The sequence below is a fragment of the Eulemur rufifrons genome, chromosome 8 (genome assembly GCF_041146395.1).
Source record: "Eulemur rufifrons isolate Redbay chromosome 8, OSU_ERuf_1, whole genome shotgun sequence".
Taxonomy (NCBI): Eukaryota; Metazoa; Chordata; class Mammalia; order Primates; family Lemuridae; genus Eulemur; species Eulemur rufifrons.
In genome coordinates this window covers 40,795,463-40,821,321 of record NC_090990.1, presented here as the reverse complement: position 1 = coordinate 40,821,321, position 25,859 = coordinate 40,795,463, and the positions used below count along the sequence as shown (strand labels likewise).

Genomic DNA, 25,859 nt, shown 5'->3' with positions numbered 1-25,859 from the left:
CTTTGTCCAAGCCTCTCATTTTACAAGAAGTGACTTCCCAAGGTCATGTAGCTAGTTAGGTAAATCAGTTTAGTAATTTGGGGCCCTGCTGTAATTAGGATTTGGTTTAAAAATTACAATTTGGAAAGTACAAGCAGTTAACTTCTGGTGTGGTAGAAGCAAGGGAGAATGCAGATAAGAAAAAGACCCAGATATCTGGCAAACCCATAAAACTTCATAGAAAAACCACCTTTTTAATGTCTTCCAATTTTATGCTTTGCAGAAAAGTTGCGTTTGGTTCTCACTAGTATTGTTGGATGTAGATATAGTGCTTGGTTTCTGAGTTTGCATTACTTCAAAACCGTTCCACGGCACACAAGAGTCTGTTCCGTTATTAAAGAGAGTGAAATCTCACAGCTCTCTAAATAACTTATCCTGATGTTTAACATTTCCCCCACCCCCCCAATTCTTCGCTGTTTTTTACATGGCTAATGTAAACCCCCCACCGACCACTACTGAGTGCTCATTCCCTGTTCTGTTCTCCACAGAGTGGGGAGAGTTGGTCCTTTGGTCAATAGAACCAGGTATCGTGTGCATCTTACAAAACTTAAAAACTATGAAATGTACCTTGTTATTGAGTCTCTTTATTTTGTCTTTAGACAATACTAAAATGGAATTTTTTGCAAGGAGATTTCACATTCATTGAGGAAATACCTTTCTTGGCTGTCTAGTTCTGTTGATTAATATTCCCAGAAGTGATATTTAAGATTATGATCTAACAAATATTGTGAACTCTTTGTTTTGTTCCTGTTTTAATTTGAACATATCCTTCTGGAGGAATTCTGTGAGAAGTATTTGCAAGATTTCATTGCTTTTTGTTTTTTAAGTTAAGAGCCCCAAAGTTGGTCCTGCTATATATATCTTAAATCACATAAAAATAAAAATCACATTAATTTGTAGTTCCTTAACTTACCCCATTTCTGCCTCTGTTTTCCCCCTTTGGTAGCAAGCGGTAGTTATAAATGAATTGAAATTATAATACCCTCAATGTGCATGTCAACGTTTATATTAAAATTCATGTTTGTTTTTTCCTAAAAGACAACAATCGTGATACATTTGAGTGTGGAGTAAATATCAAATGAGTAAATCTTAATTATTAGTGATTTGAATACATGACCAATACTTTGTGATTTACCATGATTTAGTAAGTTAAAAAAGAAAGAATTCATTTAAAGATTTTAGAGTGAAAAATAGAAGAACCAAAATCAGTTGAAAGTAAATGAAGTAAAGATAGGGAATCTTAAAGATGAATCAGCATAGCCTAATTTTTGAAGTAAGAATTTCTTTATGATCTATATGTATGTCCTTTGGGAATTAGGTCTGTGAGTTCATCTAACAGTTGGATTATCACCTTGTAATTACCTGACCGTTCATTTTTGGAATGAATATAATTCAGCGTTAAGGAAGTGCCTTTTGTGTGTTCTAGTGAAATCACAGTAGGTTGTGACAGCTTTATACAGCATAATAATATTGTTAGCTTAAAATCTGAAACCAATTTCAGTGTTAGAAAAGTAAATGTAATGTTTTAACAATTTCAGGAAAAGGTTTCAACTTTAATAGAAAAATAACATCAAGTATACTTACATATTTTACTGCCCAAAGTATTATATAACATTTATTTGAATCTGAATATGAAGGTGAAAATTTTTCACTTTTAATAAAGATTTAGCAGAATGTTCAAATCTAGAATTCAGTTTTTCAGGATATTTTTCATATTGGGGACCCCAGAGAGAAATAAGTGAATACATAAATACACACAATTGAACCATTTCAAAACATCCCCATAAATTTAATGCACTATAGCTCATGTATTTCGTTCGTGTTTAAACTTTAAAAAAAAAAAAAAACAGTTCAAACAAGTTTTAACATTATGTTTCCTGTCAAATTAGAATGGTTTCGTGTAGTCCTAACATGAGCTGATGAGCTCTTAGAGGCAAGCCCATTTGCCATTAGCGAGAAGTGAGAGTAGCAGCTCAGTGGTAAAGGAGGGGATGGGAAAACCTTAAAAGCAGACTCAGCCCCGTCAGGCTAGCAGTTTGTATGAGGTGACTTGAACCTGCTGTATGTGTTTCCTACCCAACTGTATTTTTAATGATGCCACCTACCATCAAGAAAAGGTTCTCGTATGCTCTGTTTAAGAAGGGTTGAGAATGCATAATATATTTTGGTAAGGTTTTCATTTTTAAAAAAATGGAGAAAAAGAAAGTTAAACACAGAAAGGTCAGCTTTAGATACCTAGTAAAGTCAGATATGAGGACATTTCAGCCTGAAGATACTAGATTGCAGAGATACTAAGAAAGTTGTACTTCATTTTCAAAAGAATAAAATTTTTTTCTCACTTTCTTTTTAGAGAGTTTTAGTTTCTTTTTTAAGCTTGTATTTCTCATTCTCATTTATTATCATAGAAATTTTTATTTCGTATTGTCACTTTTTTTAGTCACAACTGATTTATAACAATTTTTTGTTAAGCTCATATTGGTAGTAGGTGACATTATTTGTTTATTGTTGATAATCTCTGGTGAGTTTTTGGCAAGGTATTTTGTAACTATTTTGCTTTTATGTTATGTTTATGGGTTCGCTTGTCTGTCCAGCAGTGAGAAATCTGGTTCCCACCATTGGTGCCTTGCATTTTTCATTTCAGTGTGTGTGTGTGTGTGTGTGTGTGTGTATGTGTGTTATGTGCGAAGGAAATAGAGTCTACCTGTGTTAGAGATGATTACCCTAAGCGAGTTAATGGAATGTGTAACCATAGATTTGATTTGTTTTTATTTATTTTACAGAAAAGAACTAACACAATTAAGGCAAAATTTTATTCTGATAATCTTTCCAGAAGTTAAAATGCTTCAGCTGTGATGCAGCAGTCTGTCGAAGCATTTTCTAGGGCTGAGTTGAAAATTTGATTGTCCTCTTAGAAATAAGTAATATTGCAGGTACCCACTGAAGTTCTCCCACTTCTAAAGCTAAGTGTAGTTGTTCTAGCACACAGTTTGCTTTCAAACTAGTTATTTGTATTGCAAAATTCATTTGGCATTATTTATTATGCTTTCACTTAAGTTTATATTAGGAATATTTTATAAAATAACTTTTTTTATATATGTTACATTATTTATTTTTTTTTTTTTGAATTTTTCTTTTCTTCTTTTTTTTTAATTTCAGCATATACAAAAGTTTAGGTTATGTATATTGCCCTTGCCCCCCACTTCAAGCGTGTCTATCCCCTAGACGGTGCGCATTGCACTCATTATGTATGTATACATCCATCCCCTCCCCCCCCACATCTGCCCGACACTCGATTAATGTTATTCCTAAATGTGCTCTTAGGTGATGATCGGTGAAACCAATTTGATGGTGAGTACATGTGGTGTTTATTTTTCCATTCTTGGGATACTTCACTTAGTAGAATGGGTTCCAGCTCTATCCAGGAAAATATAAGAGGTGCTATATCACCATTATTTCTTATAGCTGAGTAGTACTCCATGGTATACATATACCACATTTTATTAATCCACTCATGTATTGATGGGCACTTGGGTTAAAACAATAACTTAATAAACAACCTGATACAGTCATCCCTCTGGTACCCACCGAGGGGGATTGGTTCTAGGACACCTTCCTCCATGCTCAAGTCCCTGATGTAGTGTTTGCATATGACCTTTGCACATTCTTGAGTATACTCTAAATCATCCCTAGATTACTCATAATACCTAATATAGTGTAAGTGCTGTGTAAATAGTTGTTATACTGCATTATTTTATATTTATATTTTTTATCGTTATTTTTAATTTTTTTTAATATTTTTTTCATGGTTGCTTGACTCCGCAGATACAGAACCGTGGACATGGAGGGCCAACTGTACTTACCTTCTTTATCAGTGGGTTTCTGACATTAAAGTCTTTTTCAGAAAGACGTGTTGGTCAGACATTGTATTGCCAAGACTTTGCAGTTTCTGCTTAGTGTGCTGTTAGAACTCAGCTTTTCATAAACAGGCCAACATTTCGTTTGCTTTTTTTTTTCCTTTCCATTTCTTACTCATATATTGTCAATTTTGGTTGAAAATTGAATTGCTTTTTGAAACCTATAGTTGGAAATCTACAGTGAAGCATTTTGGTAGCAATTTAAAATGTATTTCCGATCCTGGTAAATATGAAGATACTTTGTACTGTGAGTGGCAACACCATCTATCAATTGTCTTAGTTACTCTAGACTCCTTGCTCTCTTCTCTTATTGAATAGCCTATTAACTCTAACCCTAAATCTCTTTCCTGCCCCTTCTCTCTATTTCCATTGTTAGTGCTTTGGTTTTTTTCATGTCCTTTTTATTACTGTTTCTCTGTGCCACTGACACTGGCACCAGAATGATCTCTCTAAAATGCAGATATTAATCATAGGATAATCTTGGTCAAAAGTGTTTGGGTGGTTCCTCATCTCCTATAGGTAAAATCTAAACTCCATTTCTTTCAGGGTCTGTAAACTTAACCTATCTGGTCCCATCTCCTGCCTTCCTGTTCTGAGCTTTCCTTGCAGATTAGGTGCCATCTACTTTGCTATTAGCCCTTCTCCCCAGTATCTCATCTGCCTGGCTAACACTAATTCATTCTCCAAGGTCAGCTCAAATGCCACTGCTCTTTAAGGTATACTTGTGTCATACCAGTACATTCTCCCACTGCGTTTTGCCACGTATACCAAGGAAAGCAATGATGTGTTTACATATATGTATCGATTTTCCCAGTAAGCTTGAGCAGCTAGGACTGTTTCTTTTTATTTCTGTGTCCCTAATATTCCTGGCTCACAAAAATATTTGATTGGATAGGGAGATGACTAAATGGATGGATGGAAAGAAAATTTTAAATGAAATGACAAATCAAATGGTATTTGGAAGAATATTAAACCAGGAATTTGGAAAACTGTACATTTCTGTTCAGTTTGCCTTTCTGAGCCTCAATTCTCTCCTCTGTAAAATGGGCATCTTAGACTAGACCTGTGGTTAAATTTTTTCATTCATTGACCCCTTTGAGAAATTAGAAACTACGGGGCCTCTCGTGTATACATGTAAATATGCACACTTAATTTTTAAAATAAGTTGGTGCTAAAATATTAATACTATTATTTTGGGGTGATAGGGCTATACTCTCCCTATTTTTCTGAGTTTAAAAAATTTTATTTAATGAGCCTTTAAAAAGTATACAAACTTTATTAAAATAAATAAAGACAAACCAAACTGTGGTATCCATTAAGATGAGATACCACAGTTAAAAAGACTAAAATATTTTGAAATTCTTAGGAAATATTGCAAATTATTTGAAAATAATTTGACTCCCAAATTATTTGAAAAGTTTATTACTAAGGAAAATGAAATGTAAAAAAGATTTAATTTGCTTTTTATCTGACTGAAGTATGGGAAAAAGTATACTGTTTCCTAGCATATCATTGGGAGGATTTTTCTTTAATCTAGAATATATATTTGATTAGCTATTATATGGTTTCTGGTTATTTTCTAGCTATAAGAAAACTGTGGCGAAGAAAATGCGATTCAGCAGGACTTTTCAAATTGAGTCCTGGGTTAAGCTTTAATGGAGATTCTATTTAGTTGCTTTTCCTGCTTTTCTGTTCTGTTCTTCATGTTCCCCCAACCAACCTCAATATCTCACAGCATTTTGCCTTGCTAATTGGTTTTAGAACATTGTTATATGTGATTCCACTGCGTGTTTGATTGATCTTTAGATTACCTGCCAGCTTTTTAAGACTCTGAAAGGTCTGTGACTCTATTTTGAAAACAGCTGTCTTTAGACCACTTTTTTTTTCCAACAGGACATTATACAAATGAACACAGTTGGCTGACACAGCCTTCCCTTGTGACCTCTGTTCCTGTGACCTGTAGCAGTGTCACTCACAATTGTTGAGCTGTCGGTAGCCTCCAAACACAATTTCATCTGTTGTTTTCAAGGATTCCACTCACTTGACTCTTTCTGTCATTTATATACTTTACTGTACTCTGTCTCATGTGTGTTTGCACATTTTTAAGAGGGTGGGACTGCTACTTTTGTTGTTTTTATTAAATGGAGAATAATTAAAGAGTTTTCAGAAAAAAACTCTCCATTTGAATGAAATAGTGGTTTGGATCAAATTCCAATGGTAAAAACAGGCATTATACTGAAGATGTCAGAGCAACAAAACAGCTAATGGCCCATTTAACAAAACAGCCATTCATTCAGTAAGTTTTTATTGAGAATTTACTGTGTGCTAGTCTCTGAGCTAAATGTTGGGAGTAAATACAATGGTGAACACACCAGACATAGTCCCTTCTCTATTATGGATTTAAGGCTAGTAGATTTTTTTATGCCCTAAGTCTAATAAATTATTTTATTTCAGAAACTAGAGTTCTTGAGGAGTTGTGGGTTAAATATGAAAGAGCTCAGATCTATCAAAAGCATTTGGATAGTGCTTAGGAACTTTCTGTGATGTAATTTGATCTATAGTGGTATCTGTTGCCAAGAAACCAAGTGATATTTTTCTCAAGCAATATTTCTTTAGTGTCATGGAATGTACAGAATTTGTATTTATTTACTTGTGAGATGTTTAATATTAGTAAGTTGATGATTCTTTCAACCAGTATCTTTTTAAAGAATTGTTCTAATTTCTTTAATGAAATGGCATTACTTTTTGTCCTAAAAGCATGAATGTATAAGTTTTTCCCAGGAAAGAGAAATTGTTCTAGGAACTAGTCTTGTGGCTAAAAATCTATTATGACTGTTGATAATACAAAAAAAAATTATTTTAAAGCTAAAGGAATGTTGGTAATTTTATAATAGAAAGACTTGGTGGAAATAGCAAGAACTCTGTAAATGAAAACCTGTCTGGTATTAGTATAATTAGGGATCTCTAGTTTATTAGTATTTTGTTTTTGTGATCAGTTTTATATTGGAGTGGACTGTGCTAAAATAATACTTAAAGAGTATTAGTAATTTTCCTCTTGTGAGGTTTCCTTCTCATGATGTCTGCTTCATTTTGAAATATTATGGTGAGTTGTAGCAACAAATCATCCTATCTTTCACTAACAGTTAAGGTGTCATACATACACACACACACACACACACACACATACACCCCTACATACACGCACACACTTACTTTGGAGAAAATGTCAGGTATCTGTTGAGCAGCCAGCCTCTCAGTGTTGGAAGTAAGCCAGCCAAATATCTATACTTTGTAGCATACAATCGGTTCATGATATATGTGCAGTACACTGACATCTGTAGAGAATAACGAGCAAGTCCTGTTTGCTTTTCATTACTTTGAGCTTTATATGGTTGAAATATAGAACATGGCTGTGGTAAAGGAATTTTAAGCATTTCTTAAGAAGTATCAAAGATCAGAAATGATATGGTTACTCTTGGATTCACCCAGTTCATAGTGATTATAGTATGAGAAAGATACTAAGACTACTTAGCAAGATACACTTCATAAAACAGCAAAATTATCTGTAGAACTGAGAATATTTCCTGCCTTTCCCTCTCCTTATTCCACCAAATAAAACTAAAGGATTAAAACTGAAAATTTATTTCAGAGCTGGAAGGGACCATGGAGATCTGGTGGTGTTAAAGCTTGTCAGTTTAGGGATGAGGACCTTGACTCTTGGCTCATTAGCAAAGTCAGGAAGAGAACTCAGCCTTCTCTCTCCTAAGATGTATTTCGTTTTACTTTACCATACTGTCTTTCTGGCATGAGGAAGTCTTTGACTGTCGGTCGTCTTTAATGTAGCCTGCCTTATAAACTTTCTACATTTTAATCATCACCATTTCCTTTGTTAGCTATATAGTAGTGTTGGTTTCCCCTTATCTGTGGTGGATACATTCCAATAGGTTATCTTGCTCTCCCATTCTGCATTTTTTAACTTCAACAGTTATTCATGCATTTAAAGATGGTGGGAGTTGAGACAGGACAGCCTAAGACAATTGCTGTGGCTTGGAAAGGTGCTGTGTCAGTCTGTAGACTTAGCATCCTTGAACACCTGATCCCCTGCTGAAGTCTTTCCACAGTTGGTCATGGTATTGAGTACTTAAAAATAAGCTTTAAGAGTCAGTATACAAATCTCTTGAAACAGTGTACCACCTAATTTAATAATTATGTTTCAGATGTGTGACATTTTGTTCCTTAAAATTACCCTTTTTGTTCTCTATGTATCAAACACAGTGATTATAACAAGTATCAACTGGGATGTATTGTACACTTGTAGATTTGAAATTAAACATTTTGAATGATACCTTAGAAAGGTGTTAATATGCTGAAAATATAACACTTCCTTTTGATTATATGTATTTTAATGAATACAGAAATAAAACACAGTGTGTACTGATGAACTCTAAAGGATACTTTAAAAAAAAATCAGCCTTAAAATAATGCCAGTTCCTTTTATGACTTCCTGCCTATGCATATGCTTTTTCTCCCTCCTGGCATGCCCTCCTCTCTCTCTTTCTGTCTCCCCCCTTCTCTTGCCATGTTGGACCTAAGAGTTAATCCATAGCACTCTCTGTGTGGCATCAACTTGATCCTTTCTCTAGAAACTAGATTTAACACAGGCTTGCTGTTGGCAGAGATAGGGTAGGAACATCCTTCTTATCTCAGTCCGGCAAGTCCCAAGAGACTCCAAATGCTAACATGCTACAAGTCCTGTCAATCACTTTTGCTAATGGTTTTCTATCAGAGGTTGGTACCTGCCATTACACTTCTTCCCATTCATTCTTCCTCTCCTACTAGTTAAAAGTGCCTTCTTAAGTTTGAATAGAAACCCTTATAAACTTCTGTTACAGCATTTATCCCATTGTATTGCCATTGTTCTTTATTCGTCCCCGGTATTGATTTTTGAGTCCTTTGAGGGCAGGGTCTGGTCTTCAGTATTTCCCGTAAACTCCAGGGTAACCCTTGATGTAGGAGGTGCTAAGTTAAAGAATCTTATCTGGAAAATATTTAGTTTGCATCACTATTTTGGAACACATTCTTTCAACTCACATGTGTATCGAATAGTCTCTTAAAGGTAATCTTGCCTAAAACACCCTACTCTATAGCTTGAAGGCAAGCACACATTTTTTGGTAGTCTTTTAGCAGATTTCTGTCATGGTGTTTGCCTTGTATTAGTTTGTGGGAAGGAACTGTTTTGAACTGTTGCCAGTGTCTTTATAATAGATGCAATTTTGAACATAACATATTAAATTTGAAGTTTGGTATTCAGTACCACTCCATTTGCATTATGTTTTTTCTTTAGCTCACATAGAAAAATACTGTACACAGGAAAGAACATAATGGATGCTAAAAGAAACAAACCTTTTTTTAGCCTTTTGAAGGACTGTTTGCCAGTCTGTTTTTATATAGTTTTGTTACATGGCTTAGTTGAGCTCTACTTCAGTAAGGAGATTATTTGCAGACGTTTTCATTTCTAGAGAGGAAAGAGAAAACATGCTACAGTATAATTAAAGCAGGATTTTTAGTGTTGCTGGTTTTGTTTCATATTGTCACATTTGTTTCTTTTTCCTCTATTATAATGATTAATGATGTTACTATTAATCCAAGTGAGTTTATTTTGAAGTAAAGCTATTGAGACACTTTTCATTTTTTCTCCTCCTTTCTCATCCCAATTAAGTAAAAATGTGCGTGGAGGGGGAGTAGGAGGGGGAAAAAGAGTAGTATGGTAACCATTTGTTCAACACTGAACAATCTTTTGAATCTCTTTGGCTCACTTCTGGCTTCAGCTAAGATACAGCCGCTGCTTTTAAGTTCATAGCCTGTGTTTCTGAAGGGTGTGTAGGGACGGCTAGCATTAGATCAGAATCACTTGGATTGCTTTTTCAGAATAGCTTGTCACTTGTAAGGACCTCCAGCTATCCCAGGAGATTCTGACAGAGTGGGAACTATTGAGAAAAAGTACTTAGTAAAATGTTAGAAAATGGTCAGCTACAAATCCAAAGTGGGTATAATTTGATTTGCATACTAGATGTATTTTTCCCAAGTTTTTATCTTGAATAATTCCCAGTCTACAGAAGTTGAAAGAATAATACAGTGAATACTTGGATACCCTTCACCTTGATTCAACATCTGCAAACATTTTGTCACATTTGCTTTTTCTCTCCTCTATCTCTAAAGAGACATAAACACACATTTTTTCTGAACCTTTGAAAATAAATTGCTAATGTCATCACACCTGACGCCTAAATATTTCAATGTTTATCTCCTAAGGACAAAGACATGCTCCTACAGAACTGCAATACCATTATCTCACAAAGGGAACTTAAAATTAATACAATAATATTATATGTGATTTAGTCCATGTTCAGATTTCTCCACTTATATTAATAATCTCTATAGGCTTTTAAAAATAATACAGGATTGAATCAAAGAGTATGCATTACATTTGATTATCATATCCCTTTAATTTGGATTCTAGAATGGCCTATCCATCTGTTTAGTCTTTTCATACTGATGCTTTTGAAAAGTCTAATCCAATTCTCTTGCATTATTTTTAAAAGATTTTATGATTGAATAATTTTGAATACGCAAGAGGTTTTGTTATCTATTAAGGTAATAAGGAAAATTGAACAAAAATATTTATTTCATGACATAATTTGTTCTCTACTTTGTTCCCCCTTAGTAAGATTGCATTTGTTAATATCTTTATTTTGATCTTTAATAGAATTTTAGCATTTTTAGAGGTAGAAGGGATCTTGGATCTATAGGCAAACATTTTCATTTTATAGATGAAACTGAGATATGGAGATGTTAAGTCTTTTCAAAGACAGTGGTTCTTAGACAGTGGGGGTGATTTTGCCCCCTCCCCCCAGGACATTTGGCAAAGTTTGGCGATCTTTTTGGTTGTCACAACTAGAAGGGTACTATTACTGGCAACTAGGGGGCAGAAGCCAGGGATGCTGCTGAACATCTTACAATATACAGGCTGTCCTCCTCAACTTTAAGCCTACTGAATTATTTTATGACTGTAAGGATTAAGACAAATTAGAACTTACCGCTTGAGAGAACATGGAGTATCCTTCTAAAAAGAAAAATATAAAAGTGTTTTCAGTGGAGTTTTATTCCTGTAAGTAAAAATTTGTGAAGAATAACCATTTACGAGCACTTTAGATAACCATAATGGCACTTTACTTTTGTTTATATGAGGTTTGAGTTTATAAAGCATTTTCACATACATTATTTTATTTAGTATTCACAAAACCCCTTTTTTAGTTAATAAGCAAAACACATAGCATTCTCCTTTCACAAGTGAGGAAATGAAGGTTCATAGAAAATAACATCCTGTCTAATTATGGTCAGGTAGATGTTAGTCAGAATTACCTGGAGATAGATTTCAGTCGAACCTTTCTGCAAAAAAGAAACAGGTAATCTCAAAAACGTCCTAGGTGCCTGGTCACTAGATGTATTTAGAAAGGGGTTCTGGGATATTGCTGGAGACATTGTACAGGAGATTTAGGTATCAGATAAAACTTCAGACACTGGTAGTAGAGTGGAGAATTAGATACAGCTCCTCTTATGGAGTAACACAATGTTATTGGGGAGCCAAACCTGAAAATAGATGAAGTTTACTACAACTCAGTATCTGATGTTATGGAGATAGACGAAAGCGCTTTAAATACGCCATACTCTCTTTAGTGCCTGTCTACACATACAATTCTCTGTGCTTAGGATCCCTTCCCTCTTTCATGAGTATTTATTAGGTGCTTAGTATTCACTTTTTCATTCACCAAGTATTTATTGGGCACCTACTCTGTCTCAGGGGCTGTTACTATGGAACAAATAAAACAAAAATTCTGCCCTCATGGAGCTTATATCCCAGCGAGGTGAGGCAGACAACAAACAAATAAGTAAAATGTAGAATGTGAGATGATTATAAGTGTTATGGGAAAAAAATAAAGCAGGCAAGGGGAGAGATCATGCTAGACTGGGGGCAGGTGTGATGAGGGCTGCTTTTTACGTAGATTATTTAGGGAAGGCTTCACTGAGAAGGTCATATTTGAGCAAAGACCTGAAGAAGGTAAGGACGCAAAGTGTGGTTATCTGAGGGAAGAGCATTCTAAGGGATCAGAAAACTTTTTCTATAAAGGGCCAGAGAGTAAATGTGTGAGGCTTAATGGGCTATAGTCTCTGCTGCAGCTACTCAGCTCATCTGTAGTATGAAAGCAGCCATAGGATATAGGTAAACAAACGTGCAGGTCTGTGTTTCAGTAAAACTCTGTTTACAAAAACAGGCAGTGGGCAGTACTTTGCCAACTCTTACTTTAAGTGGAAGGAATACTTAATGCAAAAACCCAGGGTAGGAGCAGGGCTGGCATGTTTGAGCAGTATCAGGGAGACCAATGTGGATAGAACTCAGTGAAGGAGCGGGTAGGGGAGAGGTCAGCTCCTTATTAGGGTCTTGTAGGCAACTGTAATGATAACTTTTTGTCAGAATGAAGAAAGAAGGCATTGAGGGTTTTGAACAGGGAGATAACATGATCTTATGGGAAAGATCAGGTGTTGTTTTTGAACATTTTAATTTAAGACACCTATTAGATGCTCTAGTTATCAGAAAGGGAGTTGGATATATGCCTAGCATCCAGAGAAGAGGTCTATACTGGAGCTAAAATGTTTGAGTCTTCGGCTTAGAGACAGTATTTAAACCATTAAAGCATGCATTCTCAACAGGGGTAATATCACTCCAACAGGAGGCAAAAATTGGTTCTTGGGAGAGGTGAAAAAAATGTTGGATATTACAATGGATTGCTCCAAAGCTCAACCCTACTCAACACAATCTTATTCATTAGTATTTAATTTCATGGGGCATGGGGTGATTCAGAAAAAAAATGTCTAAAACATCTCCTTGGAGGGGTGATAATGAAAACTGGATTGAAGAACACTGCATTTGATTCGACTCAAGGAGGTCAGCAAGGGAGTGGGTATAGGAAAAGTAAAGAAGTAGACTGAGGACAGCTCAGAAGTACTCTGCAGTGTTTAGAGACTGGGGTGATGAAGATGAACTAGCAAAGGAGCTTGAGGGGTGGCCGGTGAGGTGAGAGGAACTGGGCAAGAGCTCTGTCCTGGAAACCAAACAAAGGAGGTATTTCCAGGAGGAGGAAGTGATCAGCTGTGTTAAATGTTGCTGATGTTGGTCAAGTAAAATGAGGAATAAGAATTAACCATACATATGAGGTTGTGGTGAAGAAGTTAGATATTTACTTAGGTTTCAAATATTATTTCATTCAGTAGGATACTTTTGACTGAGGGTGGGTCCCCCTTATTGTCCTTCATTGTGGTAAAAAATACATACATAAAATTTACCATCTTAATCTTTTTAAAGTGTACAGTTTGGTAGTGTTAAGTATTTCACATTATTGTGGAACAGATCTCCAGAAATTTTTCATCTTGCAAGTCTGAAACTGCATAACCATTAAGCAACAACTCTCCCTTTTCCTCTACCCTTGACCTTGGCAACTACTATTCCACTTTGTGTTCCTATGACTTTGACTACTTTAGATACCTCATATAAGTGGAATCATGCAATATTTTTCTTTTTGTGACTGGCTTATTTCACTTAGCATAGTGCCCTCAAGGTTTGTTCATGTTACAGTATGTGGCAGGATTTCCTTCCTTTTTAAGGCTGAATGGGTCCCCATCTTATGTACTTTCATGGCACTTTGTAAGAATAACATGCTCTTTACAAGAAATTGTAATTTCTTACTGTCTTTTCCCTGGGTATTTTCCAAGCTTCAAAGGCAGAATATGTTTGTCTTATTCATCAGTGTATTCATAGCCTCTGCAAACCTGTCTCTACCAAAAAAAAAAAAGAAGACGACGACGAAGTGTTTTACTTTGCTTGAAGAAATATTGAACATTTTGTTGAAGAGATGTTGCTTGAAGTGGTTTTGAAGAAGTAGGAATTTATTTAAGCTGAGAAAGAGAGTTCTAGGGCAAACTAAGCTGAGGAAATAGGATACAGCTATGCATGGTCCCATGAGAGGACCTTGGGTGTTCACAGGGGCCTGAGAAGTTCAGTGTAGCTAGAGCAGAGGAGTTTGGAAAGTGGCAGATCAGGTTCTATTTGTAGGTTGTGGTCAGATGGTGAAGAGCCTTGCCCAGGCAAGAAGCTTGCGTTTATTCTCTAGATACCTCCAGGCAGCTGGGAGCTAATGGAGGTTCCTGGGCAAGTGAGGGATGATGGGGTCAGGTTCCTTTTTCGGGGTGGGGGGTTGGGGTTAGGTTTTTGGGGTTTGGTTTTTTTTTTTTAAGGAAAATCATTCTGGTGGCACTTTAGGGTGATATAGAATGGTAGCAGGGACAGCTGTTATAAGAGCGTTGCAGCATCCCACTCCACACATGGTGAGGACCTCAGCTAAAGCACTGCTTGGCTAGGAGAGCCTGGTCAGGAGAAATTTCTGAAGTAGAATCATTGTGATGTGGTGACCAACTGGTAGAAAAGATGACAAAGTTTCAGAGATTAGAAATACTAGCGAAGTAACACATTTGAGGCAGAACACTGAGTTCTTTGTGGAGATGGTAAATTTGAAGTGCCTAATTTAAGGCCCCAAGGTTAGAGAGTGTAGCAGAGAGAGAGCGTCAGAGAGAGACAGAGAGTCACCTGAAGCTTGAAGAGAGGTCAGGCCTGCTATATTTTATGCTGCTGTTTGCCAGAGTGGGCCCTCTGTGTTACTTACCTCTCATCTGTGTAGTAATCTTGGAAACCAAGCACCATCCTGTTTTTCATTGAGGAAAACTAAGGGACATAGAGGGTTAAGAAGCTTATTCAAGATAACACAGGTAGCAAGTGGTGGTGACAGAATCCACATTTAGATCTGTTGGGCAGGAATACATAATAAAGGAAATTTCAACAACGTTAATAATGAAAGCTATTAATAATTGCTTATCTAGAACTTTAGATTAAGTTTTAATGGATTGAAAAATACTAGTGCTTTGGAAGGAAAGAAATTTTAATTGGTAATTCTCTCTTTCCTTCCCAGATCTTAGTTTTGGGTACATTATATAAGTTCTGTATGGGGTTTTTTTGTTTTTTTTTTTTTTTTTCTTATATAGCCTCCACGGAACATTGAAGAATGTTTGCTTTTTTATAAAAACATTTTGCCTCCATTCTGCAATGATGCTTTTTGAGACTGTGCCATTCTACCAGCTTTAGGAGGAATTGGAATACATCCACATGTAATTAATCTAGAGCATGAGATTTGGAGAAACCTTGACTTAAATTTTTATCCCATTCTGAACACATGAATGACTGTTGATGTTAGGCAAGGGACCATAAAAAACGTGACTTTGGGTAACTTCGTCTTATTTGAGGCTTAGTTTGTTTGCTCATCTAAAAAATGAGGATGACAATTCTTACCTCATGGGGTTTGTGAAGAATTAAATGATAATATATATGTATATATACTTTTCCATAGTAACTGGCACAATTCTTGACATTTTTACTCTTATCTGCATTTATCTAAATCCTCTTCACCATATCTCCCCTCCTTCCTGCTGTGTGTTAAAACCCAAGGTCCAGCATATCTCCAGTCTCTGGGGATGTCCTAAGGAAATTGGGACTGGAACCACTACCTACTTTTTTGATCCTAGGATCAATGATCTATAAGTTCCAGACCTTAAATCTAAGTGAAAGTATACACCCTATGTGTAAGATACCACCATGGAATTACAAGACAACCCCTTCTCGTGAAAACCTTGTCTCTGTATATTCTGAATCCAGTCATCCTTCAATATCCATGGGGACCTGGTTCCAGGGTCCCCCTTGGAAACCAAAATTTGTGGATGCTGTAGTATTTGCTTATAGCCTAAACACATCCTCCTATATACCGTATTCTTTTTTTTTTATTTTTTAAATTTTCCTTCTGAACCAGGACATGCAGATCTCTTATATACTTTAAATTGTCTCTAGATTACTTATAATACCTAATACAGTGTAAATAGTTGTTACACTGTGTTGTTTAGGGAATAATGACAAGAAAAGGTGTCTGTACATGTTCAATACGGATGCAACCATCCATTTTTGTTTTCCAAATATTTTCAGTACACGGTTGGTTGAATCCATGGATGCAGAGGGCTGATTTTACGTGAATAACCAGCAAAGGTTAATGCAGGGGACCACAAAAAAAAGCTAGCTTTTGTAGAATAGTTAAGAAATTATTTACTACTCGTAACATGGAATGAAAGTGCATTCTAGGAAAACAATTTGCAAACAGACTTGAGACACAATGTATTAGTAACTTGGGGACTGCCATCATCTCTTCTTTTTCTAGGAAACAGTATTTTAGGATTTATTTTCTTTAATCTGAAATAACAGAAGAAATATCATATCTGCATATAACTGTTCCTGAATTGCTTTGAAAAATAATAAGATTGACAATCTCAAGATTTAATGAAAGTTATTATAAATTAGTGACAGTTGAATCAAATGTTCAAATTTGCATCTTTTTCCTTAATATACATATATGGTACTAATTGTCATTTATTTTAGGTAATAGACAAGCCTGTTTAAAATCCTCATGGAGAAATCAGTCTATGTTCATTTTTCTATACATTGACCAGATATTTAGAAGTCCTTTTGAGTACATGTTGGCCAAGAGGATAGTTCAGTAATTTTGAATTTAGTATTAAACTTCCAGCAACATTGGCAATCTCTTATCCATTAAGTTGAATAATTTTCTTTATCTGCATTTGTTGAGTCAGTGGGCAGACAGGCACTTAATCTCTACGCTAGCAGGTGGTAGATACTGCCCCAGTAGTTTTGCTTCTTTCAGCAAGGAAGACTTACATTTTAATAATGTATCCTTCTTGAGTTCAAGCCCTTTTAAAAACTCAATGAAGGTAGTTTTCTACATAAATATTAAACTCTGTTAACTCAGAACCTTGCATGATGATATTTTAAGTCTCATTTGCAAGGGTTAGGTAAATATTTTTGTGTACTCAGTCCCCAGTTAATATACTGCCTGTTCATTGCATTTTTCAAAAGGACAAGTTTCTGGATATGGGTGGTGACATATGTATGAACATGTCTAATTACAATTTACAATATAAAAGGTATACAGGAATATATTTTTGTCGAAATAAACTATATGTTATATCTAAATATCTTCATTAAACTCTGTGGGGGTAGATTCACACTATATAGGAACAGCATTTATCAAGTCCATCAAAAACTTAAGTTCCAATCATTAAGAGTACTATTAATATGTTGATCTTATAAGTAGGTTAATAATAAACCTTAGTCTGAACAGTTTGCAAATAGATGAAGTTATAATCACAACTATTTGAATTCCTAGCATACTTATGATGCTATCAAGTATTACAGGAGTTATAGAGATCTTGTTTCTATTTTCATTCTTATGTATGGGCATAAAAAATGATTACTTATTTAGGAAATAACTGAAAATACTGAAGAAGTGTATGTCTCCAACAATGTTAATTGTTTTGATTTTAATCACAAATTGGCCAATTCAGAAATCATACTTTAACACCTAGCTCATTTTTTTCCTTGGACAACTGAATACACAAGATTTAGTGTTACTAGAAATTTTTCAGGTTAAAAGTGACGTTCAAGAATTGTTGGCAAGCTCATTTCTCTTCTGCCTTAGTGCCAGAATTGTACATCTCTAACAAATGCCTGACTTACATTAATATTATAAAATATTTTATAAAAATTAATTTTAAATGAAATTGGTGGAATATCATAATAAAAAGCAGTAAAGACATTGCCTGAAGTAGTCAAAAGTCTAAAAATGTTGAGATTTTATTACTTAATACACTTTAAAAATAAATTAGTACTGGTTTTAAAATAATGTGATCTGTAACTTTCTGCCTAGAGCACTGTTTCCTTAAACTTGCTCAACTGCTATGCATATACATATTTGTTCTTGCCAAGCATACACAGGGGCACCCACAGGCTGGCTTGGCGCCCCTTATCCCCTTTTCTTTACTATCACATTGTCCTGTTCTTTACAGATAAAAATTGTGTCTTTGTGTCTGTCCCCAGCACTAAGCACCTTGTCTAGAGCATAGCACACTTTGGTAAATATGTTTCTAATCAATTTAGAATCAGTGATCGTTAATGGTTACTTTTGTATCATTTGGATTTGGCATCTAATGAGAGAATAGTATGTTACGTTCCAGAGTTCTTATGAAAAGCCCAATCTATTATGTCTGTTGGGACGTATTTTGCAATAGGACTGAGCTGCTTTGGGTGTGTTCTCTTGCTCAATATGTAATTTTTGCCAAGGACAGGCTCTACTCACAGTGGTGACTCAAAATATTAAATCAACCTAAATATGGGTTCATGTCACTATTTTCCCCCTCTGTGATTACTTATCACTTTGTGTTAGCAGCACCCTCCTCAAAATGTAATGCTGCTCAGTATCATTCCTTAACCCTTGTGTATAATGTATCTATTCCCTCCTTCTTTAAGACCAAGAATGTTAACTACTTATGAGGCAGCATGATATTTTTTTACCTGTTAAGTCCTAAATATATTATTTTAAAAAGTGCTGCTTTAAAACTGTTTAATGGCCATATATATTGTATTTTTATTATAGATCCTTAGGTACAGCTCTGTGTTTTGGAATTCTTAGATTTATTTATATACTCACGTTTAGTGACTATAATCATTGAACTCATTTTTGTTAATCAACTCTTTTTAATGACAGCCTTATTGAGATATATATAATTCACACACTGTAAAGTTTACCCTTTTAAAGTGTGCATTTACAGAGTTGTGCAACCATCACCACCATCTGTAGGTTCTTTTTTATTGGTGCCCTTCGATACACAAAAGTTTTTAATTTTGATGAAGTTCAATTTACCTATTTTTTCTTTTGTTGCTTGTGCTTTTATAAGAAATAATTACCTAATATAATAGGCTCATGAGGATTTATTCTTGTGTTACATTTTGAGTTAATTTTGTTTATGGTGTGAGGTGGGGTCCAGTTTCATTCACTTGGTTGTGTATATTCAATTGTCTCAGCACTATTTGTTGAAAAGACTGTCCTTCCTTTGTTGAATTGCTTTTATGCCTTTGTCAAAGATTAACTAAGTTGTCTTGTCATCCTTGTTGAAAAAATCAATTGACCATAAATAAAAGGTTTCATTTATGGAATCTCTGTTATATTCCATTGACCTAAATATTTATCTTTATGCCAGTGCTACATTTTTCTTGATTATAATAGATTTTTGTAGTTCAAGAAATGTGAATTCTTGAACTTTGTTTTCCTTTTATCTTACTGTTTTGGCTATTCAGGGTTCCTTGCATTTTTGTGTGAATTTTAGGATCAGATTGTCAATTTTTGCAAAGAACCTGCAATTTTGATGCTGACTGTGTTGAATCTGTAGACCGATTTGGAAGTATTGCCATCTGAACAATATTAAGTTCCAATCCATGAACATGGATGTCTTTCTGTTTTTTTAATTCTTCTTTTAATTTCTTTCAGTGATGTTTTATGGTTTTCAATGTACAAGCTTCATACTTCCTAAGTAGTTTATTCTCTTTGATACTATAATAAATAAAATTATTTTCTTAATTTTATTTTAGGATTCTTCATTGTTAGTGTATAGAAATACAGTTGAATTTTGTATATTGATATTGTATTCTTCAACCTTGCTGAACTCATTTACCAGTTTAGTAGTTATTTTGGTGAGAACTGAGGGAAAGTCTGGCAGTTACCTCATTATTAATTGAAACTTTGTTTGCGTGGATTATTTTTCCATTTAACAGTATTTACTAAATACCAACTTTTTGTTAGGGACCAGGTTCTGGAAATACAGAGTTGATCAAAAGTGGACAGTGTCCATGCCCTTATGGAGCTTGGTCTAGTGGAGGGCAAACATAAAATAAATCACAAGTAAATACAAAATTATATCTGTGAATAGTGCTATAAAGGAGAGATTCAGGATGGTAAGAGTATATAATAATTCATCATAACTGGAGGAATTTGACCTAGTTTAGAAGTTCTAGAAAGGTTTAGGTTTAGTTGGCAGAATAGATTTTTTAAAATATGATACAAGTATATGCTGTCTACAATAGACACACTTTAGATTCAAATTACAAAGAGGCTGAAACAAAAGGATATGTTTCCCTGGAAGAATCAAGGATGTATAGGAGTTAAGTACGTTAAAGAGGACAGAAAGATGAGTTCAGAAATAGTGGCATAAAATAACCATTTATCATGCTCATTGATTTGGTGGGGAAGGATTCAGACAGCAGTTTATCTCTGCTGCATGATGCCTAGGGCCTCAGCCAGAAGACTAAGGCTGGGAATGACTTGATGGCCAGAGGCTGTACTAATCTGAAGGCTCCTTCACTGGCCTTCAGGGGCTGGCTGTCCACTGAGACCTTAGTGAGACTGTTGGACAGAACAGCCGCATGTGACTTCTCCATTTAGTGTGGGTTCCCTCATGACGTGGTGTTTGGGTTCCAGGAGTGAGTGTCCCGAGAGAGGACCAGCCAGGAGGAAGCTGTATTGCCTTTCATGACTGAGGCTTGGACATCATGCAGTGTCTCTTCTGCTGTATTCTGTTGCTTGAGGCAGGCACACACACAGTCCTACTCTGGTTCAGAGACACGGGGAGTAAGTGCTACCTTTTGATGGAGAGTGGCCAGGTTCTGGGAGAGCATGTAGGATCAGAAACATTGCTAAGGCCTTTTGGGAACTTAGTCTGATACAGCGAGCATTGTGCTTGTCAAGAAGCTAAATCCCAGAGAAACCACCCAGAGTGTAGAAAACTGGAGAGGAAGGGGGGCGGGCAGCGGGTAGGCCTTTCAAGGCCTTCTAGAGTGTTTACAAACTGATTTGGGTTATCTTAAGAACAAAGGCAAGCCATGAGAGTGTTTTTAGACTTAGCATCAGATTGTGCTTTATAAAGATCAGAGTGGAAAGCAAATGTGTGAATGAGGTAAAGGGAGACCAGTGTGGAAGCTGGCGAAATAATCTAGGCATAAGCCACAGCAGCTTGGGCCCGGAGGTGGCTGTGGAGATGGACGGAAGTGGAGGGATTTGAGAGAAATTTAGGAGGTCTGGTCTCCAGGTATTCGGGGTGGGGAGGGGAGTTTGTTAAGAATGATTCCCTGGTTTTTGGTGGTGCCACCCGATGAATCTGGTGCCATTCACTGGGATGGGGAACACAAGAAGTGGACCAGGATTGAGGGGGAAGGAGCATGAATTTGGTTTGGGGCACACATTTAATGAGAGAAGATGTCAAGTAGGCAGTTGCATTTGTGTGTCTGAAGCTCAGAGGAAAGGTCTAAGCTGGTGATAGAAATTTATGAATCATCTGCAGATAGGAGGTAATTGAGAGTTGGAGTGTGGATGAGGTCACCCAGGGAGATAGACTGGAATGAGAAGAGAAAAGGGCCTCGCACTGAGGTTTGAGGAGCTCAAATATTTGATGACTGGGAGGGCAGGTTGTACCAGACACACTAGGAACAGCCAGACCCATGGGAGGAGAAAGGGAGTGTGCTAACCTGGGAAGTGACGGGGAGAGTCTAGCATTTCAAAAGGAGAGAGTGAGCAGAAGGTCAGATACTCCTGAGAAGTAAGATAAGGACTGAAACATGTTATTGGATTTAATGATACAGAGTTCAACGGTGACCTTAACAATAGCCACTTTGGGGAGTAGGGACTCTGGAATCCAGATTGGGGTGGTGTCAGGATTGAATCAGTGTGAGAAAGAGATGGCAAATAGAGGTACCTCTTTGAAGAAATTTATTCTCTCAGTGAGAAAAAAGAGGTGAGGACAGGATGGCTGTCATTGAAGGCAGGTTTGATATTTTACTATGAGAAATGAAGTTCATTTTTGAAGAAAGAGATGAAGTTACCTTCTGAGAGAGTAGGAATGCCAGAATGATGGAAGATGAGAATATTTGAGGTACTCTTGGTGAAAGATGTGATTAGGAGAAAGAGAGGTGGGATCCACACTGGTTGTATTAATGCAACCATTGGTTAAGCATTTGCTCTGTGTTCAATTCTAAATTTTTAGAATACTCACTAATTAGTGTATTTGCTTTTTGTCTTAATCCCTTTTTGTCAGAAGAATGATGAAAATGGAAACTGCTCTGGGGAAGGAATTGAATTCCCTACAACAAATTTATACGAACTAGAAAGCCGTGTTTTAACGGATCATTGGTCCATCCCTTATAAGCGAGAAGAATCACTAGGCAAATGCCTATTGGCCTCTACCTACCTGGCAAGACTTGGTAAGTTTCCAGACCTCAGAACACCTGAGGACATTTTTTTATAGGAGGCCTGAGTTTGATCTTAGCTCTTATTGCCTGGCTGTGTGATCTTGGACAGATTGTTTATTCTCTTAGTCTTTGACTAAATCAACTATTTTCTTCTAGCTTCAAGAGAGAGTATTATTTAAAATACCGTTGAAAGCTTTATGGAAATTGAAATAAACTTTCCACAGAGCCTTGGAGCACTTTAAATTAAGGCTTAATTGAGCAGCTATTCTTTTTAAGAAAAGAAAGTAATATTTATGTAACATTCTTTTTGTGCTTATTATTGTAAGTGCCTGGTACTGTCTTTAGTGCTTTACAAATATCAAGCTAATAGAGTAATAAAATATCACTAGGCTGGAAGAATGGATGTCAATATAAGGAAACATCTACACTAAAAATCTATAAAAGAGAAAATAATTTATTTTTCATATTGAATTCAGTTATAAAATAAAATGAATAGGGCCATGGTTTTGTGGGGGTTTTTTTCCTTATTAAAACTATGTATAGTTTACTGACCATGTTTAAATATGAGACACATCAAAAGGAAATATTTTGACTGGGATTCAGTGTAATCCTGATAGGCCCTTGTGGTGCATTTATGACTGGCTTCTCAACAGCCGCATTTATTGAGCACCTGTAAGGAAGGATCTGTGTACTATGCTAGACAGTAGATCCAAAAAATAAAAAATTTGTTCAGCAGTATTCCCAGTGATGAGCAAAACCCATTATTGAGTTTAAGAAGGAAATGCATTTCTTCCAAAGGGTGATTTTATAGTAGATTCATTCATTCACTTAGCGAGTATTTATCACTTGCTGTGTAAATTGTGCCAGACACAATTCTGTATATTTTATTACACATATTTTATCAGTTTGTTTTAGGGGAGAAGAGTGATTTTGGCATTTATTGAAATATTTGTGTTTTTATAGAACTGTTTAGAAAAACAATAATGGCTAGGAAGTAGCTGCTGTTGATGTTTTACTAGCTATTTAATCAGATCCTTGAAGTTACTCTGACATGAAAACATAAGTTCAGCCATTTCTGTTCTAATTAGTATTTATTTAGTCTAATACTGTGATTCTCAGCCTGTTCCCTCATCAGAAGGTATATATTCTACTTTTAATAACCCCATAAGAATCAAGGTTTTTATAATAGATAGTTCCATATGTATTTAGTATGAATTTAGAATGTTATATATGATTTCTACAAAGTACCTAAGATCTAAATAAGGTATATTCTTTCATTTATTTTACTAAGGTCTTTCTGAATCTGATGAGAATTGTAAAAGATTTATGGATAGGTGTATGCCTGAAGCATTTAAAAAGGTAAGAAAAATGTGCTGATCTGATTTTTTTTTTTTAGTGGTGGTGAAGTAGACAAGCTTCTTGCTTTAGTTTTAGTTTTTTCATGTGTAAGACCAGTTTATGAATCTTGGTCAGCTGAGGAATCCTCTAATACGAAAAAAAGTAGCTCTGAATTTGGGGCTTATAAATGATTTACTGCTTTAATTGTTTGCATGCATCTTTGGTCAGATATAACTTTTACTTCCTACTATTTAATTGCTAAAGAATAGGTTAAGGCTTAATTATACTAGGAAGTTGCACACTTTAGTAAAGTAAGAATTGTGGCACTTAGAAAGATAGTATAGTATTTATTTATCAAAATGTGAGCCTCCTTATACTTATGTTTTACTGAGGCAGAAGCAGACATTGTTAGCTGCTGAAAGGTTAGGTTAGATTAGATGTTCTTACCGGCAAAATGGCATACGTATGGCAGCATCTGTCAGAGCCAGAATGATATGCTCCCATTCTGGTCGCATCTCTTAGAAAGCAATTTTTCTTAACAATGGGAATAGGAGATCACAGAAATTGTGTTTCTGAAAGCAGACTGACTCGGCATGATTCCCCTTTCACCACATGAGCCTTGAATCCTCACAAGAGCAGGGACTATGTCTGTCATAGACACTACTGTCTCCCCCAGCATACAACCAAGCACCTAGCTCGTAGAAAGAGCTCAGTAAATGCTGAATGAATGAGTGAGTCTCCTGCTATCTTAACTTCTGGATTTTGACACCCATTTTTGTCCTACATGCAAGTAAGTCACTAGAACTACAAATGGGTAAAGTTTATATTTATCTTAAAACCCAGTGAAACAAACTGTTCATTTGCAAACAGTTACTCCCAGCTGCATTTTGGTAGACAGAATCTCATTTGATTCAAGGCTTAAAAACTAACAAAATTAATTTTAGAAACAGAAGTTTTCTTTCTTTTTTCAAAAAGAAAAAAGAAATCTTTTTAAATTGTCGTTTGGGCAGAGATTATATGAAATCAAGATTTATCTTCATTTTAGATTAATTCATCTACCAATTTGTAGTTTAAAATAATTTTCAACTTTTAAGAATTCTTTTAAGAATTATAGTAGCTTTTTAAAAAATAGCAAAATTTTTGTAATGTAACATACTGTGACATATAATATATGCACAGATTTACAGAGAAGGAAAATACAAGTTTATTCAGAGTCATGGAAAAGGACTTATTAGTCTAAGGAAAGGAAAGGACCTTTAGATTAAGGAACTCCAGACCCAGAAAGCCCTGTATCAAGTAAGTTCACCAGCAAGTTGCATATTTGGAGTATAGTACTCTAACTCTGTGCAGAGATGTTTCGGAGAACTGTTTTATATTATGCCCTCATCATAAATGGTCACATGTTGATTGGTTGGTTGTTTTTTGTTTTTTTTGTAAAACTATGAGCTCAAAGGTACCCTGTGTTATATATATTATTCAATTTTGTTAATGTAAAAATGTTAAATTCTCCTACAGTTTAGAGCTATTAAAAAGATTCTCCTCCCCATCAATTAGGCATACTTTCTTTTATTAAATCAGAAGAGCTACAGAATTCTGTGTGCCTTTAGGCTTGGCTGCCAGAATACTCAGTAGGATTTGACATAATTGGTACTACTTTCGTCACTGCGTTTCCTGGGACAAGGACCGTCCCCTCCCCTCTTCCCCAGGCTTTTCTCACAAGCTGCCCTCTAACATTTTTTTTAGAAGTAAGGGTATGAATAATAAGTGATTGCATGAATAAGGTGCACAAAAGGAGCTTTGTTGTCATTTATGCATTCTTCACCTTTCACCTTCAGGCCAGCCTTGTATTCTTTCCTAGTATGTTCAGGCAGGGAAAATAATTTAGGTTTGTCCATAGTATGTGGTTGAGTTTAAACCATCTGCGCATCTTCCCCACAAGGTATTGCCTGTCTTTCCCCATCTCAGAATTCTAGAAGGTAGACAGAATTACCTTTTCAAAGTGAAAAATGAACAAATGAGAATGGCACCAGAGAAAGTGGTGCTTAATCCACATATATTTTTATTTTGCAGTCATACAAAGCTTAAATATCGATCTCTGCTTTGTTTTGCTTTGTTATAGTATAGGAGAAATATATAGTCAGGCAAAAAAATTCTTGTAAAAAATGGTAACTCACTGGTTTATATAAAATCAGTCTTATGATTTTTGCTCATTTGAGCAAATAGTGCCACTAATTGGTACTTAGAAAATCTGGAACTGAGTCTTTTCTCTG

At 35.6% G+C, this 25,859-nt stretch overlaps 1 protein-coding gene across 2 annotated transcripts in view; it reads left to right on the top strand.

The window, feature by feature from the left end:
• USP24 (ubiquitin specific peptidase 24) overlaps positions 1 to 25,859 on the top strand; it is a 125,207-nt gene that overhangs the window by 3,667 nt on the left and 95,681 nt on the right. For both annotated transcript variants that reach the window (XM_069480051.1, XM_069480050.1), the window contains exons 2-3: positions 22,098 to 22,263; positions 23,543 to 23,610. In XM_069480051.1, the coding sequence (XP_069336152.1) occupies positions 22,098 to 22,263; positions 23,543 to 23,610 (234 nt within the window). The remainder of the gene's footprint in view (positions 1 to 22,097; positions 22,264 to 23,542; positions 23,611 to 25,859) is intronic.